Source organism: Rhinatrema bivittatum, chromosome 3 (assembly GCF_901001135.1).
Source record: "Rhinatrema bivittatum chromosome 3, aRhiBiv1.1, whole genome shotgun sequence".
Taxonomy (NCBI): domain Eukaryota; kingdom Metazoa; phylum Chordata; class Amphibia; order Gymnophiona; family Rhinatrematidae; genus Rhinatrema; species Rhinatrema bivittatum.
Genome location: NC_042617.1, coordinates 54,482,804 through 54,500,456, shown reverse-complemented (window position 1 = coordinate 54,500,456; position 17,653 = coordinate 54,482,804). Strand labels below are relative to the sequence as shown.

General features: G+C 46.2%; 1 protein-coding gene across 3 annotated transcripts in view; it reads right to left on the bottom strand.

Moving 5' to 3' along the window:
• Positions 1-17,653, bottom strand: part of LPGAT1 (lysophosphatidylglycerol acyltransferase 1) — a 254,068-nt gene that overhangs the window by 120,958 nt on the left and 115,457 nt on the right. For all 3 annotated transcript variants that reach the window (XM_029593253.1, XM_029593256.1, XM_029593254.1), the window contains exon 5: positions 6,049-6,322. In XM_029593253.1, coding sequence (XP_029449113.1) covers positions 6,049-6,322 — 274 coding nt within the window. The remainder of the gene's footprint in view (positions 1-6,048; positions 6,323-17,653) is intronic.

The following is a 17,653-nucleotide window of genomic DNA, read 5'->3' as shown; positions in this document are numbered from 1 at the left end:
AACGGCAAGAGGAAATGTGGAAAAAAGGATTTGCATTCACAAAAAAGCAGGGAGTAGCTTGCTTGTTACGGCAGTTACTACCCCAAACCAAATAAGCCTGATACTTCACTTTCAATGCATATCCAGCATAGCTCTCTGCTTCAACGGCAGGGGAGAAAGACTGATACTTCACGCATATCCAGCATAGCTTTCTGCTTCAACGGCAGGGGGAATGAAGAAAAGTGGATCTATATACAGACAACAACCAACAAGGACTGAATTATATAGTCTGGGTAAACAAATAAGCATGGGTGTAGCTTGCTTATTGCAGCGGTTACTACCCCTAACTAATTAAGCTAGATATGTCACTTAGAGGCAGTTCCAACACTGCTCTCTACATTAATGGTGGGGGTGGAAGGGAAATTGAACCAAAAGGTTACTAAGAGCCAAGAGTAACAAATAAGTATGAGAAAAAAAAATGCGAGGCTTGCTGGGCAGACTGGATGGGCCGTTGGTCTTCTTCTGCCGTCATTTCTATGTTTCTATAACAGAAAGAGATAATGTGTTAAGATCCTATTTCAGATTTCAAAAGTTAAAATTTTATGGATATCCGGTACAAATATTTCTGGATATTGCAAAAATTACTCAGTTGAAAAGGAAAAAGTTTCTTGCAATGAGGGGGGAAGTTATTGAAAAGGGGGCAAAATTTATCTTACGCTTTCCTTGTAGGTGTATGATATTTAAAGATTCAAAATATGTCTTTAACGAACCTAAGTAATTACGTTTATATTTAGATTCACATTCTCAATCCTAGGTACCTCCTTATAGTAGTTGGACATAGAAGAACGTAAGGCGTAACTCACAGCACGGTGTAATGTTATTTTTTTTAGTTATTTCCGGGTAGTATTGCTCTTTTTTCCTATTGGTCTCCCTAAGATTTCCTTAAATATATTCAATATGAGTATAGACCAAACTAGGAAAATATTCTTTTGCATTCTTCATGTGGTATTACATCTTGTTTTGGATTATACATATTGTAATTTGATTTCTTATAATAATTGTTTAAAATTCAATAAAATATAAATTTAAAAAAAAAAAAAGGAAAACTGGTGAAAATGAACCAAGTGACAATGAAATGTCAAGTGACACTTTGCAACAGAAGCAAGACAAATGAAAAATGCGAAAATGCAGCAACACATACTTAGAATTGGGATTTACTTGGACTGGTACTGAAAAAGAGCCAAGACCACTATGTGTCTTGTGCTACGAAGTTCTGTTCAATGAAAGCTTGAAGCCAGCTAACCTTCGTCATCACTTAGAAACAAAAACACACAGCGTTCGATGAGCAAGCCACTTGAGTTTTTCAAAAACAAACTGAGGGAACTCAATGAAATCAAGAAAAAAATGTGTATGGTCACAGGCAGTAACAACGCAAAGGCCACAGAAGCATCTTAATAGGTGTCTTCACTGGTTGGGAAGAAAGGGAAACCTTACATGGTTAGGGAAGAGTTATTAATATCAGTTGGAAAGAAAATGGTGTGTACCATGCTAGGAAAGAAGGCCTGCAAGCTAATAAATTTAATATCGCTGTCAGATAACACAGTTTAACGCATGATAGGAGAAATGGCTGACCAGATGAAGAAGTACCTGATGTCAAGAATATGCCAAAGTTGTTACTATGCCCTGCAAATGGATGACTCCACGACAATGAAATCTTTCAAACCTTCTCACATTCATCAGGTATGAATTCAGTGGAGAGATGCATGAGGACTTTCTGTTTTGCAAGTCAGTGCATACTCAAGCAACAGTAGAGGCTATTTTTGAGTCTGAATAATTTCAGTCAAGACAATGGCATCGATTGATAACACACTGGAGCTGTTGCCTGAATTAAAGCTGTGGCTCCTTCAGCCAAATCAACATCCACAGAGAGGCACTAGCTATTTAAAAAAGTGCCTGCTGGACCTGAAGACTCTTTTGGAGGAATTTGCGAAAACACTTAATTTCATCAAAGCCTGTCTTATGAATCTGCAAATATTTGTTGCTCTGTGGGATGAGATGGGTAGTGACCACGGACAGTTACTTCTGCATACCGAAGCCCGCTGATACATCTGTTTGAGTTGCGTGACAAAGTGAGAATTTTTCTACTTGACTTCGAGTTTCAGAATTCGGATTGTTTCAGTGATTTCTCCTGGTTAGCAAAATTAGCCTACTTGGCTGATGTTTTCAGTCACCTAAATGAGCTCAACTTAAGCATGCAGGGAAAGGCCATGACTTTCTTCCAAGTTGAGGACAAAGTGGAAGCAACGCTCAAGAAATTAAAAATGCGACGTCTTGTTCAATTAAACTTTGAATCATTCCCAAGTCTTTGGATATTCTTGACACATTAGAAATGTAACTTCCAGAAAAAGTACAAGATGACTTCAGGGAAGATCTGCAAAATCTCCAGGAACAGCTGTGCAAGTAGTTTCCTGCTCCTGAGTTTACAAACGAGTGGATTAGAAACCCATTTGTGAACATTGATAGTGAACTACTAACAAAATTTGACATCAAAAGAGCAAGACAGCCTAACAGAGCTTTCATGTGACAACTCTTTAAAGTTGGTATTCAAACAAAACTATCTGACTGACTTCTGGTTACATGTTCATTCCGAGTACCCACAACTATCCGACAAAGCAGTGAAGTACCCGATGTCTTTAACCACCACATACTCCTGTGAAAGTGGATTTTCTGCACTTGTTTTGCTGAAATCAAAATATCGTTGTAGACTGGATGTGGAACCAGATTTAAGATTAAAGCTTTCATCAATCCAACCAGACATATTGACTTTGAAGCAAATGAAACAGCACCAGGCATCTCATTAGGTTGGTCATCTCATGACACCTGACTTCCTATGTTTTAATTTCTTGATCATTGCTTCCTTCCACTACCCTTTACTTTGCATTCTGAAAAGCAAGACATTTTTCAGAGGGTACTTGACTGTACTGAATATTGGCACTTTTTTCCTCCACCTGCTCGATTTGCCCTCTGATCCCTACAAAAAAAAATAAATAAATAAACAAACGTGCAACTTGTACACAAGTAGCGGCACCTTTATTCCAGAAGGAAAGCAGTGCTGAAATCAAAGTTCTAGGGTACACTGCATATGGAACCAGATCTAAGGTTATATCCAGATATCTCAGCTCTGAAAGCAATGAAACAGCACCAACCATCTCATTAGAAACACAGGAGATGAGTGCAGGGGACTCCAAGATGGCGGAGAACTAGCGGTGTGTGCGTGGGCAGTTTTCCTTTGGTCAATTTTCCTGGATTTTCCTGCTTACAATGCCCCATTCGGCCAGGAAACGGCGGGTGAAGGAGAGAACCATCCCTGGGGAGCCCCCTGAGACGCCGAAAACTGGCCCAATGGACGCTCACGTCCTAAGAGGTATTTTGCCATCGGGGATCGAGTCGCAGGCGTTAGGAACCGAGTTGGAGGATACGTATTCCCCGCCGGACTCAGAAACCACCTTGTCCCCGATGGTGAGGGAGGCTCCGAGGAATCCTGCGTCGCTGTGTGATCCGGAGAGAGACCCGGTAGACCCCCAAGCCGAAGCAGCTGGAGGATATGTCCGGGCAGGGAGTCTTAATCTGGAAGACACCGGCAATGAAGAACACCCTGAGGGGTTTGGCGCGGATATCGGCATTCCAGACAGAGGCCTAGAGAGTTCGAGTACGCCGGGAATCTCATCAACTCCGCGACAGATACGTTTAAAAATTCTTCCTTTTTCTTTACCAAAACCTGATTTGATATCGCTGGAAACGATTTGGGAAGCTATGGAGAGACTTGGAAATTTGGTTATTGAACGAACTAAGCCTATTGTGTCAACAGTACAGGATCATGAGACTCGTGTTAAAATGTTAGAGAACACGGTTAAAGTTTTGCACCAACATCATTTGGAGAAAACACCATTATTAGAATCTATCAAAGTTAAACATGACCTGATGGTTAAAGATAATTTGGCGCTGTTGAGTAAAATTGAAAATTTGGAAAATTCTTTAAAAAATAAAAACCTGCGCCTGGTGAATTTCCCAAAAGTCCCACATATTCTACCCAGAGATATGTTTAATAGATATCTCCAAGAAATATTAAAAGTGAGACAAGAACAGATTCCACCAGTAGTACGTATGTTCTATATTACAGCGAAAGAAATGAGAAAAAGTGAAGTCGATAGAATATCTATGAGGGATAATGTGGAGCCCTTGGGAGCAACAGGAGGAGAAAAAGAAACAGGAATTGGACTTAATCTTACAGATTTTCTGGAAACCTCTGATCAGGCCTTGGCTGAGCCTGAGACATTGATATTAACATTTGCAATGGAGATGGATAAAGAATGGGTGTTGAAATTATTCTTTAAATATCGCCTTGAAAAATTTCTGGGAATGCAAGTCAGAGTGTTTCCTGACGTTTCTAAAACTACTCAAAAGAAACGAAGGCAATTTCTGGATTTAAGACCTCAAGTGTTACAAATAGGAGCAACATTTATGTTAAAATTTCCATGCAAGTGTTATGTTAAATTTAAAGAAAAATCCTATTTGTTTTATACACCCTCACAATTAACACAATTCTTGAGTGACAAGTTAGTAGAGCGTTCTTGAGGAGATACCCTTGTACTCGGTAGTAGTTGCCTCATAATGTCTGTGAATGTACCCCTCATAATTAATATAGTTTTACCTCTTAAAGCTAGTTGAAACTTAGATTTTCCTCCTTTATTGTGAATATATTATGAGTAAAAAGTTATTCTTGGAGTCATTGGTGGACTTAACAATGTATGCTATTATTGTATTTTCCTGATAATTTTGAATAAGGTGTTATATTTGTTGTATACATAATAATATGTCGAGATGATTTCTTGATGTAAATTTGAAAACTGAATAAAGAGACAATTAAAAAAAAAAGAAACACAGGAGATGAGGGCAGAAAATACTGCTGTCCAAACTAAGGAGCTATCCCAGCTGCCAGCCACAGTATGACAACTTGTAAAAGATCCAGAAGTTTTTATCATCTCATTTGTACGCCACTATTCTGGGGAGACGAGCTTACCACACAGTTCACATCTAGCAACTCATTTCTAACCGCAAAGCTCCGCAGTAATCCAAACAGCCAGTAACACCAGTGTGGCTGTTGCCCGAACATCTGACCTAGCTTCCTGTGGACGTTTTGAAAGGTACCCTGCAACTACCAATCTGCTACACCACCACAGTCAATAAGGAGTACAGAACCTGCCAGATGGGCCAAGTTACATGAGAGCCTGCAGCCTACCAAAACGTTCCAGCTCCATGATTACCTGTATTTACACGATGCAAGTTACTCAATTTGAGTACATTCTTGTATGTTTAAAGCTATTCTCTGTAATTATATATATTCTGTTTATATCAGTAAGAATTCTTTCGTAAGTTTTATATACTATGAATAATTCTGGTGCACATTTATTTATTTATAAATTATTTATATTGCGCGTAATCTAACTTATTCAAATACAGATTACAATAAAAAACATTCATAAAATACACAATACAACCACAAATAAAATACATTAAAACTGCACGTGAAAGCAACATACTCTTGCCCCGAGTATATTTCTACATCTCCATCTACAAAAGCTTGACAAAATAATTCTGCTTTCAATAATTTCCTAAATTTTAAGTACTCAGGTTCACCCCCTAATTGCCACTGGTAGCCTATTGCACATAGGTGGCACAACAATAGAAAAAGCCCTTGCTCTCGTTCTCTGCAGCCGATACTTTGTTATGTGTTATTAGCAATTCCATCGATATTTCTTTATTATTACACAGATAACTTTTAGAGAAACATGTGGGGGGGTCTGTGAACATGTTGGAGATTGAAATAGGTTCCATATTCCCAAAAAGGTTGGGAACTCCTGTTCGAGACCATTATTGAATTTACATCTAATAAACACTTTAATTCTAAGCAAGAAAATGAAGGACTTCTACAGAGGGAACCTGTTCATACCCACAATACATCCATCCATGAAAATGAAAGCAGCCAACAATGAGGAAAATGCTCCGTACCTACTGCATTAACGTTGCCACCTGAAAAGGTTCCATTTTCCTCCTGAGCCACCAGTGTCTTCAAAATAACCTGAGTTGCCCCTAATCTCGGGAGAGTGACGTGTGTAAGTGTTGGCAGATTATTTTTCTTGGCAAATGCCTGGCTGGTTTCCCTTCTTTTCCTGAGAAAGCCACCTTCTGGAAATAGCACAATCCACTTCCGATTTCGCTTTCTATAGTATTTGTCTAGATGGCTCTTGAGAAGTGTAAGCTGTTTGTCACGATGAGCTCTGCCCTGTGGGGAAAGAAAAGCACAAACAGTATTATAAGTTACAATTTCTGGAGAACTATGACAAACACAGGACTTGCCATAAAATAAATTATCTTTTTTGCTATAAATTTTGAATTACTTAAAAATCTAAATTTATTTTAAAAATTTATTCTTTGTCAATTATATTGTACAAAGCAGATTACATGATAAAAACATAAACAAACAGCAAGCCTTATAATAAACTGTAAATTACCAATATATATATTGTAGAGTGGCTTAACTGTATCAGGTATTCTCAGAGGACAGTAGGATATTAGTCCTCATACATGGGTGACATCATAGGATGGAGCCCGATGAGGAAAACTTATATCAAAGTTTCTAGAACTTTGACTAGGCACACTGAGCATGCCTAGCATGCCCTATACCATGCATCCACGCAGGATCCCTCTTCAGTCTCGTAACACAGAAATATGATTAAAATAAAAAAAATAGGAAAAATCCAATTCCGTGGGGTGGCAGGCAGGTTTGGTGAGGACTAACATCCTGCTGTCCTCCGAGAACACCTGTTACAGGTAAGCAACTCTGCTTTCTCCAAGGACAAGCAGGATGGAAGTCCTCACACATGGGTGAATCCCTAGCTATAAGCTGCCTCCCCAACAAAAAAGGGAACCAACAGACACCTAGCCAGGTGCTAACGAGCACAACACTGATGCTGTTGGTAACAGAGAGGGAGACAGCTTGAACCCAAACAATGGGCCCTAGGCGGGACAGTTGGGTTCTACACCTCAAACAAGTTCCAAAGGACAGACTGGCCAAACCAACTGTCACGTTGGCCATCCCTATCCAGACGGTAATGAGATGTGAATGTGTGAAGAGAGCGCCATGTCACAACCTTGCAGATTCCCTCCACAGGAACTGCTGGCAAGTGGGCCACCGACGTTGCATTGTTCTGACAGAATGAGCCTTGACATGTACCCCAAGATGCAGTCCCACCTGGGCATAACAGAAGGCAGAGCCGTAGCCAGGCAATTTGGTGCCTATGGCCAAGTGAAAAGCTGCACTCCTACCCAATATACAAGGCATGACACTAGGATTTAGGAGACTTTGTCAAATGTTTGTACAGCAATGCCCAAGGCCGATACAAGGATTTTAGGCATCCTAGGCAAACCATACAGTCTGGCACCCCTATCCCAGCTTATCACATCCTCCCTACATACAATTAAAAATTATATATTTATGATAGATTTTACATGAAAAAGGATACTCAAAGTACAATCTTCTGAGATAAAATATCACTTATATGTACGTTATATTTACATGCAATGCTGGGGTGCCACCCAGAAAAAAGTGCAAAAAAGCAAAACAAACACTTGGAACCCATATGATATTAGGCCTACTATAACACACTATGGGCCTGGGCTTGGATCTCTGAACGCCACAAGAAAACAGATTTACAATACAATATACTTTTTATATCAAAACAGCACCAACTTCCAGCACTCAAGCAGCAACAACCCTACCTATGAAAAGGTAACAATGCAAACATTATGACAGGCCCTAAAATACTGAAACAGGAAAACAGAACAAGCCAAGCTGCTATAGATCTCTATACAGAAACTATACACTAGCGGAATAGCTCACCATGGTCACACATGCAGAATACAGACAGACTCTCACCAAATACAGAATAAGCAGACCATAAAATATAAATGGAAAAATGAAGACAGAAACTGAACTGGAAATCACAAGAAGCCAGACTCTGTATGCAGTGTAACAATGGAAAAAACCAAACATTACCATTCCTCATAAAGCAATAAAATCATGAAATATAAATTTAATTAATAGTAGTAAAACCACATGAATAAAGAGTATAATTGAAAAAGTTAGAAACCAGAACAACCAATAATTAAATATTTATATAAACATTTTCTGAACACCAATAACATATAATTAAAACACATAAGGATTTTTAAAAATACCCTGCTTTCCATACCTGGGAACTTTTGATTTCCAGATGCCCTGAGATTATCATTATTTAGCAGGAAGAGAGGAAGAAAGTTTGTTGCACACAAATTTTATGCTCTCTCACACACACACATGCGCTCTCTCACAGACACATGTACACACACTCATATGCACTCTCACACATACATGCTCTTCCTCAATCTTTCTCGCAGACAAACACACATATACTCTCTCTCACACACACATGCTCTCCCCTCTCTCTCACACACTCATGAACACACATATACACACGCATGCACAAACATGCTCTCATTCTCTCACATATACATGCATGCACACACATACTCTCTCATTCTCCCACACTCTCAGGACATACACGCATACTGTCTTTCTCACAATCACACAGGCTCCCCTTCTCTCTCATTCACACACACACACACACACACACACACACACACACTCTAACTCCCCCCCCCCCCCCCACACACACACACTCTCTTGAAATAGCAGTAGCAGCTTCCTTCATCCCTCGCAGTCAATAGGACTTCTTCTTAGGGTTGACCCAGCTCTGGCTTACAGCTTCTTCCTGCAAAGCAGATCGTGCTAATCCTCTTCCATCTAAGGACCTGCCGGCAATTTTGGCAGGGTTGTGGCATTGCTGCTCCTCCCCAGGCCTCGTGAGCAATTCCGGCAGGGCTGTGGCATTGCTCCTTCTTCTCAGGCCCCACCGGTTATTCTGACAGGGCCGGGGCATTGCTCCTCCTTCTTCAGGTATGATGGTGATTTCAGCAGGACCGTGGCATTGCTCTCCTCTCCAGGCCCCGCTGCAATTCCAACAGGGCCATGGTGTTGCTCCTCCTCAGTGCTGCCAAAGATGTCGCTCTATTATGCCCTTTAGGTAGCGGCGCCTATGGCAGAAGGTGATGCAATCTGCTAGCCAATTGGATAGTGTCTTTTCAGCAATGGCAACACCCAAACTATTCTTTATCAAAAGAAATAAAAAGTTGGGTGGACTGTCTATGGGCTTCTGTCTTCTCCAGATAAAGACTAAGGTTCGCTTGCAGTCCAAACTGTGCAGTGCTTCTTCACCTTGGTGTGGATGGGGCCTGGTAAAAAATACTGGCAGGATGACTGAATGATAAAGATAGAAATCCATCACCACCTTAAGCAGGAATTTAGGGTGCATACACAAGACCACCCTGTTGTGATAAAACTTAGTGTAAGGTGGATAAGTCACTAAAGCCTGGAGCTCGCTGACCTGCACACTGAAGTGACTGCCACCAAACTTATGACCTTCCAGGTCAGGAACCTCAGGTCACAGGTGAGCAGCAGTTCAAAAGGAGGTTTCATCAGCTGAGCTAACACCATGTTGAGGTCCCAAGACACTTCAGGAGGCTTCAAGTGAAGCAGGCCCGCATACAGAGATGGGCGTACCATCTATACCTTGGTGGTAAGTGACAATTGCACTGAGATGAACTCTAATGGAATTGGGACTTTAAGCCAGCAGCCTATAGGTGTAGGAGGTAGTCAAGCAGTTTTTGTTGGGGCAGGAGAACGGATCAAGGGCCTTCTGCTCACACCACACAGAAAACATTTTCCACTTCAGACCATAGGACTTTCTAGTGGAAGGCTTTCTAGAAGCCACCAGGACCCGAGGCACATCCTCTGAAAGATCAAGCGGCTGCAGGACTAACTTCTCAACATCCAGGCTGTGAGCGACAGGGCCTGCAGGTTGAGATACCACAGCCTGCCTTGATCTTGCGTGATAAGATCTGGGGAAGTCCCCAGACTGATCGGTCTCTGGATGGACAACTCCCAAAGGAGTGGAAACCAGAACTGTCTCGGCAATTGCGGGGCTATGAGAATCATAGTCCCTTTGTCCTCGCGAAGCTTCAGGACAGTCTTTGCCACTAAGGGAATCAGAGGATATGCATACAGAAGACTCTTGCTCAAAGATGGCAAGGGTGTCTGAGATTGCTTTGTTGTCTGTCCTGTGCAGGAAGCAGAACAGAGGCACCTTCCTGTTGCAGGGGGACACAAACAGATCTACGTCTGGGCTCCCCCTGAGGCAGAATATCCGATTTGCTATCTCCTCTCTACTCGAGGGGTCTGAAGGCTTGACTCCGCCCTGGCCAGGTACATGGCCCTGAGCACCATCCCGTGGGACAGGCTCACGGCCAGATCTGGACCGCTTCCCAATACAGGAGGTATGATCCCATACCTCCCTGCTTGTTGACATACCCTTGGCTACCTGGTTGTCAGTCTGTATCAGAACAACTTTGTTGGACAACCGATCTCTGAAAGCCCATAGTGCGTACCTGACTGCCCAAAGCTCCAGGAAGCTTATTTGATGAGAAGATTCCCGAGTGGACCAAAGACCCTGGGTACCGAGCCCATCTACATGAGCTCCTCACCCTGGGTAGATGCATCTGTTAGGACAATTTGAGTGGGGAAACTCTGAAAAAAATCCCCTGTTCCAGATTGGAAAGTACCTGCCACCAGGACAATGAGTCTCAGAGAGATGGGGTGACTCGGATGCAATCCTGGAGGCTCTGAGCGGCCTAGCACCATTGTGACCTCAGGGTCCAATGGGCTCTGTGCATGTGTTAACGTGCCAAAGGAGTAACATGGACGGTTATGACCATATGGCCCAACAGCCTCAACATGTGCCAGCTGACAGCTGCTGGCTCTGTTGAATCTCTGTCGCAATGGTCGCCACAGCGACAGCCCTCTGGCGAGGCAGAAAGGCCTTTGCCTGAGCTGTGTCTAGCAGGGTTCCTATGAAGTCCAAATGTGGGACTGGGCTGATTTGGGACTTTGGGTAGTTGAGAACGAACCCTAGTGACTCCAAGACCTGAATGGTCAAGCGCATGGACCTGAAGGCCCCTGCCTGAGACGTGCTCTTGACCAACCAATTGTCCAGATATGGGAAGACATGCACTCCCAGTCTGCAGAGGTACGCAGACAGCACAGCCAGGCATTTTGTGAAGACCCATAGGGTGGATGCGAGCCCGAACAGTAATACCTGGTACTGGAAGTGCTGTGTTCCCACGACAAAACAGAGATGCTTCCTGTGGCTGGGAAAGATCTTGATACGAGTGTATGTGATCTTTATGTTGAGGGAGCATAGCAGAGTTCTCCTGTTCTCTTTGGAATCAGGCAGTACCAGGAGTAGAATTCGCACCTTCTTTGCCCTGGTGGTACGGGCTCAACCGCTCTGGCTGTTAAGAGGGAGAAGAACTCCACTTGTAGTACCTCCTGATGAGCTACTAGCCCCCAATATGGACCCAGAGGGCAATTTGACGAGACACCCAATAGATTCAATTGGTATCATTGGCGGACAATGGATAAAATCCATTGGACCGAGGTTACACTGGGCCACTAAGAACCGCAAAGAACTGCAGCCTGCCCCTGACCAGAGGACCGATTGTCCCGGGTATGGACAACTGGCTTACACACCCTACGGCACATTCAAAACCTCATCCCTAGAGTTGATTAAGGAGCTGGCTGGGGTTTGAGGGCTCTCTGCTGCCTGGGATGGCCACTGTAGCCCTGATAGTGTTGAGGGGAGTGAGGAGGCGGAGGATAGCACTTCTTCTGGAGAAAGAAAGACTTCCTGGGCCCTAGTCTCAATGGCCCCCTGGATGAGGAGGATGGGTACGGCGTACTGGCTAAGAGTTTTTGGAGGGTCTCATGGTGGTCCCGAAGTTGGGCCACAGCATCCCTCACCCTATCTCCAAAGAGATTCTGTCCAGTACACGGCACATCAGCGAGTTATTCCTGTACCTCTGGTCAGAGATCTAAGGCCCGCAGCCATGTCATTCTGCAGGCGCTGATTCCTGCTATAGAGACTCTTGATGCAGTTTTGAAAACATCGTAGGTCGCATGGACATCGTATTTTCTGCACTGCAGACCTTTGTGCATCAGCAACATGAGGGTGTCTTGCTGCTTTTGAGGCAGTTGCTTAGCCACATCCTGCACCTGCTTCCAGATGACCCGCGAGCACTGACTCATGTACAGCTAGTAGGCAGCGATGCAGGCAATAAGCATGGTGCCTTGGAACGCCTTCCTCCCAAGAGCATCCATCACTCTGTGGGCCTTTCCCAGAGGCGCCGAGGAATGGGTCCAAGAGCACGTGACCCTCGAGGACGAAATTGACCACCACTGACTAGTGAGGCGGCTGACACTGAATCTGGCAGTCTTCTGGACAAGGTAGACCCCCATCCGCCTTCTTGTTAATGGGAGGCACTGTGAGGGAGTGTTCCCATATCCTCAGCAGCAACTTGGTAAGGATCTCATGTACTGGGCCCATCACAATCTCCTTAGGAGGCTCCAAGAACTAGAGGACCTCAAGCATTTTATGCCTGGCAGCCTCCTCTATTAAAAGTTGAAACGGGATGGCTTCTGTCATCACCCTCGCAAACTGTGAAGGTCAAGACCTCAGGCAGGGACTTCCTCTGCTCATCTGCAAAAGAAGGGTCTGACGGGAGACCATCAGAGCTCCTGGAGGAGGACTCCATCAGATCATCCCCCAGGGGTCATAGGGAATCTTATCCTCACTGTATGCTACAGGGGATGGGGCCCTAAGTGATTGGCCTTCGTCCAGAGGTGCAGACATCGGTAGGACTGGAAAGGGGACTTAAGGCCTCGGCATCTCTGCTGGTCTCGGTGGAACTTCCTCTGAGGAGGAACCGGCAACGACCACCGTATCAGTAGGAGGAGGCCTCGATGCTCCCCTGGGCACCGGGGCTAAGGAACCAGCATCAGCTGGGTTAGTAACTCACCAATGAACACATTGACCTTCTCCAGTAGCGGTAGGATGGCAGGCAGCACCAGCTCCGGTGTCACAGGCCGGATGCCCTGCAGTGCCTGATCCACCGTTAGCTAGACTCGATGCTCCAGCTCCTCCTCAAATGTTGCCAATGCCAAACACCAACTTGGAGGAAAAAGGGGTGACTAGATCTTCTTCTGACCTACAAGGTGGATCAGCGATTGGCACCAGGACCGGTGGAGAATGTCGCGGACTTTGGCATCAAAGGTCTTCGCTGCAGAGTCACTTTGGAGGCATTGCGGCAAAAGTTGGTACATCCCCGCACCCAGCACTGTGTAGCAACAGGGACCAGTGCCAATGCTTCTTAGGCTTCCCTCTGGATGAAGGCTTTCCTAAGAAGTATCGGCCCAATCTTTCCCCAGTGCCGAGGCTGAAGACGATGAGCCCGGCATCCTCAGCCTGGAAGCAATTGACAACGGTCGGTCTCCAGCGCCCCTATCCTCTGTCAGCACAGACGGTCCTGCCGATGTCGATGCTGTGGTGTCCATTGGTGCAGCTCCAAGGGCCACTAATGCCGATGGCTCGGCTTCCTCGACCTGAAGAGCTGACCCATCTTATCAAGTCAAAGCATATTTCCCTTCAGGGTCATTTGGGCACATAAGCGACAAGCCCGCACATCATGCGATGCCCCCAGCAGAAGAGACATATCTCTTGAGGATGCGCAATGGACATGGTCCTTGGGCACCAGGAGCATCAATGAAAATCGGATGTATCCACGATGGAACAAAAGAAAAAAGGGACCGCAAACAAAAAACAAAGGCGGCGGCCATCAATGGCCCATGGGCACCGCTGCCGTGGGGGGAATAGACCGCGAAAAAAAGCTTACCCCCATAGTACCATTCCCCCCCCACAGAAACTACAGGGAGAAAATGTGGATAGTGGTGGTCATAGGTATGGGTAAGAATATTGTATAAGTTTATATTGAAATTGGGGTATTGTACGTATTACCCGGGTTATATATGTTACATGTATGCATTGAAGGTTTGACCACTCAATAAAACATATTGAACACAAAAGCTTACCAGAAATGCCGAAAACCCTGACTAGGATACTACGGGGAAGCACTGAGAGGGATCTGGTGTGAAAAACTGCGATGAAAAAAGAAGGTTTTCTACTAGGCCAGAAAAAGCCAGCCAAAGTGAGCTCAGACTGCGAGGTTTACAACTCTGCGGAAAAGAAGAGATTGAAGAAGGACCTCATGTGAACGCGTGGAATAGGGCATACTGGCATACTCAGTGTGCTTTGCTAGTGTAGAGATTACTTACCTGATAATCTCGTTTTCCTTAGTGTATGCAGATGGACTCAAAACAAGTGGGTATAGTGTGCTCGTGCTAGCAGTTGGAGACGGATCTGACGTCAGCACGGGTACATATACCCCCGCAGGAAGTGCAGCAATTCAGTAATCTTCCTTGCAAAAGCTTTATGGATATATGTGTAACTGACCGATCGATTAAATGAACAGGATTACCCTGACCGATTGATAGTAGCTGGAGACCGCCAGTGTTCTCAACCGGAAGGCATCGACACCCGGCAGGGTGGATGCCCTATTATAAGAAAACATGGCTTACCGTGAGTCGGTGAATCCCCATGTATGCCGGCAGCCGGGCAGGATGCTGAGTCCATCTGCATACACTAAGGAAAACGAAATTATCAGGTAAGTAATCTCTACATTTCCTAGCGTGTAGCAGATGGACTCAAAACAAGTGGGATGTACAAAAGCTACTCCCGGACTGGGTGGGAGGCTGCCCGAGGTCCGTTCAGGATTGCCCTCGCAAATGCTGTGTCCTCCCTGGCCTGGACATCCAGACGGTAGAATCTGGAGAAGGTATGGAGGGAGGACCACGTCGCCGCTCTACATATCTCTGCAGGCGACAGCATCCTAGTTTCTGCCCAAGAGGCCACTTGCGCTCTGGTAGAGCGAGCCTTGACCCGTAGAGGTGGTGGTTTTCCTGCCTCTACGTAGACCGCCTTGATAATTTCTTTGATCCAGCGGGCGATGGTTGCTCGTGAGGCCGCTTCCCCTTGCTTCTTCCCGCTGTGAAGGACGAACAGGTGGTCCATCTTTCATATTGCTTCTGACATTTCCAGGTATCTGGACAGTAGCCTGCCGATGTCGAGATGGCGTAGTATTCGACCTTCTTCAGACTTCTTCAAACCTTCCGTGGTAGGCAAGGATATGGTTTGGTTGAGGTGAAAGTGTGAGACTACTTTGGGTAAGAAGGAAGGAACCGTGCGAAGATGGATAGCCTCTGGGGTGATTCTGAGAAATGGATCACGGCAGGACAGTGCTTGTAGCTCTGAGATGCGGCATGCTGAACACACAGCCAGCAAGAATACTATCTTCAAGGTTAACACACGGAAAGACAGGCCTCGAAGGGGCCTGAAGGCGCAGAGTTTCCATGCGAAAGCTGGGGACCCGTAGGTGTCGATTGACTGACTTGAGGTCCAGGACGGGCCTGAAAGTGCCCTCCTTCTTGGGTACTATGAAATAGATGGAATAATGCCCAGAATCGATCTCTCCTGCAGGTACTGGGATTATGGCTCTTAGGGCCAGGAGCCTCTGTAAGGTCACTTCTAGTGCCGCTTTCTTGATCGGTGAGCAAGGAGATTCCACAAACTTGTTCGGCGGAAGCCGAAGAAAATCCAGGTAATATCCTTCTCGGATGATGGCGAGGACCCACTGGTCCGAAGTGATCTCGACCCACCTGCGGTAGAAGAGGGTTAGCCTGCCCCCTATGGCGGCTACCCTCGGATGGGTCGGCTGATTGTCATTGTGGGTTACGGCCGGGGCCAGAACCCGGGCCGGTTCTCTTCTTGTTGTGCTTAGTCCAAAAGGGCTGGTTCCTGGCCTGAAAACGAGGTGCTTGATAGCGAGTCCTGTAGGGGTTGAAGCGCTGAGAGTTTCTACCTCTGGATGGTCTAGAAAAAGAACGCTGGCTCCTCCTTGACCTGTCTTCTGGTAGTTCTCGAGATCGCTGCCGAACAGTAGGGAACCCTTAAAGGGCATTCTTGTGAGTCGTGTCTCCTGGCTGCCACTGAGGAGGACACTCTCTTGGCTGCCGTACGGACGAGGTCGGAGGCTGCGTCAGTGAGAAATGCGAGAGCTGATTCCATGTCTTCTCCCGGGGTGTTGTTTCTCACTTGTGATAACAGGAACGCGTCACCACGGTGCAGCAAGTCGCAATTCGTAATGACATGGCTGCTACCTCAAAGGCTTGTTTCAGAATGGTGTCCATGCGGTCATGCGTATCCTTGAGGGCCGCTCCCCCCTCCACCGGAATGGTAGTGTGCTTCACAATTGCGTTAACTATGGCGTCTACCCTGGGGCACGCCAGCAGCTCCTTGGACGCCGGATCCAGAGGGTACATGCCTGGCAAGGCCTGACCCCCTTTGAATGAGGCCTCCGGTGTCTTCCATTCCAGATCGATTAGCTGCTGTGCTGCTTGTAGGAGGGGAAAGTGGTGAGCCGTTTGGCGCAGGCCCTCTAGCAGGGGGTTCATTTTAGGGTCCCCTGGGGCGTCCTGGCCCGGAATGGCCAGCTCCGATAAGCATTGTGAGACCAGGCCTGGAAGATCTTCTTTCTGAAAGAAGCGTCTCATTGTCCGATATGGTTCTATCTCCGAGGGAAGTTCACCCTCTCGGGGGGCTCCTCATGTTCCTCGGAGCAATCCAAATCCCCATAATCGGGGCTGTCAGATGGCGAGTGGCCGCGCCTAGGTCTCGAGGGTCCAGGGGCCGGATCAACCGGGACGGAAAGACCCATACGAGGAGCAGACTGCATCTGGACAAAGGCGTGAATCCCCTTGAATAATTCTACCCAGGAAAGCGAAGCCGGATCTGGCCGTAGGGGCACCAGGTCTCTCGGGTTCCCTGGCTGCTCGCCACGGCCTGTTAAGTCCGGTGTATTCCCTGAGGAACCGCTGGGCTGGGACCGGTCCTGTCCTGGAACTCCCATGGCCTCCTCACATTGGGCACATAGGGAGTCTGCTTCCTCGCTCTGTGTGGCTCTGAGGTTGCATGCTGAGCAGAGGCTTAGAGCTGTCATGCTTGATTCTGGAGGTGCCGGCTCTGCGGACGCATGGGCTCTCTTATGCTCCATCCGCCTGAAATTCGGTGTCACCCAACGATGTGCGCCTAACACGTGCGCTTAACAGCATGCGCCTAGAACAGGCGTCTGCTGAACGTGCGCCTAGAACGTGCGCCTTATAAAAGTGCGCCTTATAAACGTGCGCCTTATAAACGTGCGCCTAGAACGTGCGTCTTATAAACGTGCGCCTATAACGGGCGTCTTATAAATGTGCGCGTATCCTAGTAGCGTGCGCTTAGTCAATGTGCGCCTATCGCGTGCGCTAACAACGTGCGCCTAACGCGTGCGCTAAGAACGTGCGCCTATCGCGTGCGCTTAGCAACGTGCGCTTAATTGGCAAAAATGAATAGGTAGGCAAAAATGGTGACCTCTAGGCGGGCTGCCTCGTAGGCAGGCCCAGTGAGTCCACACTTCCTCGGAGACCAAGTAAAGATGTACGCCTTACCTTGTCTTCGGCGCTTCCCGGCTGCGA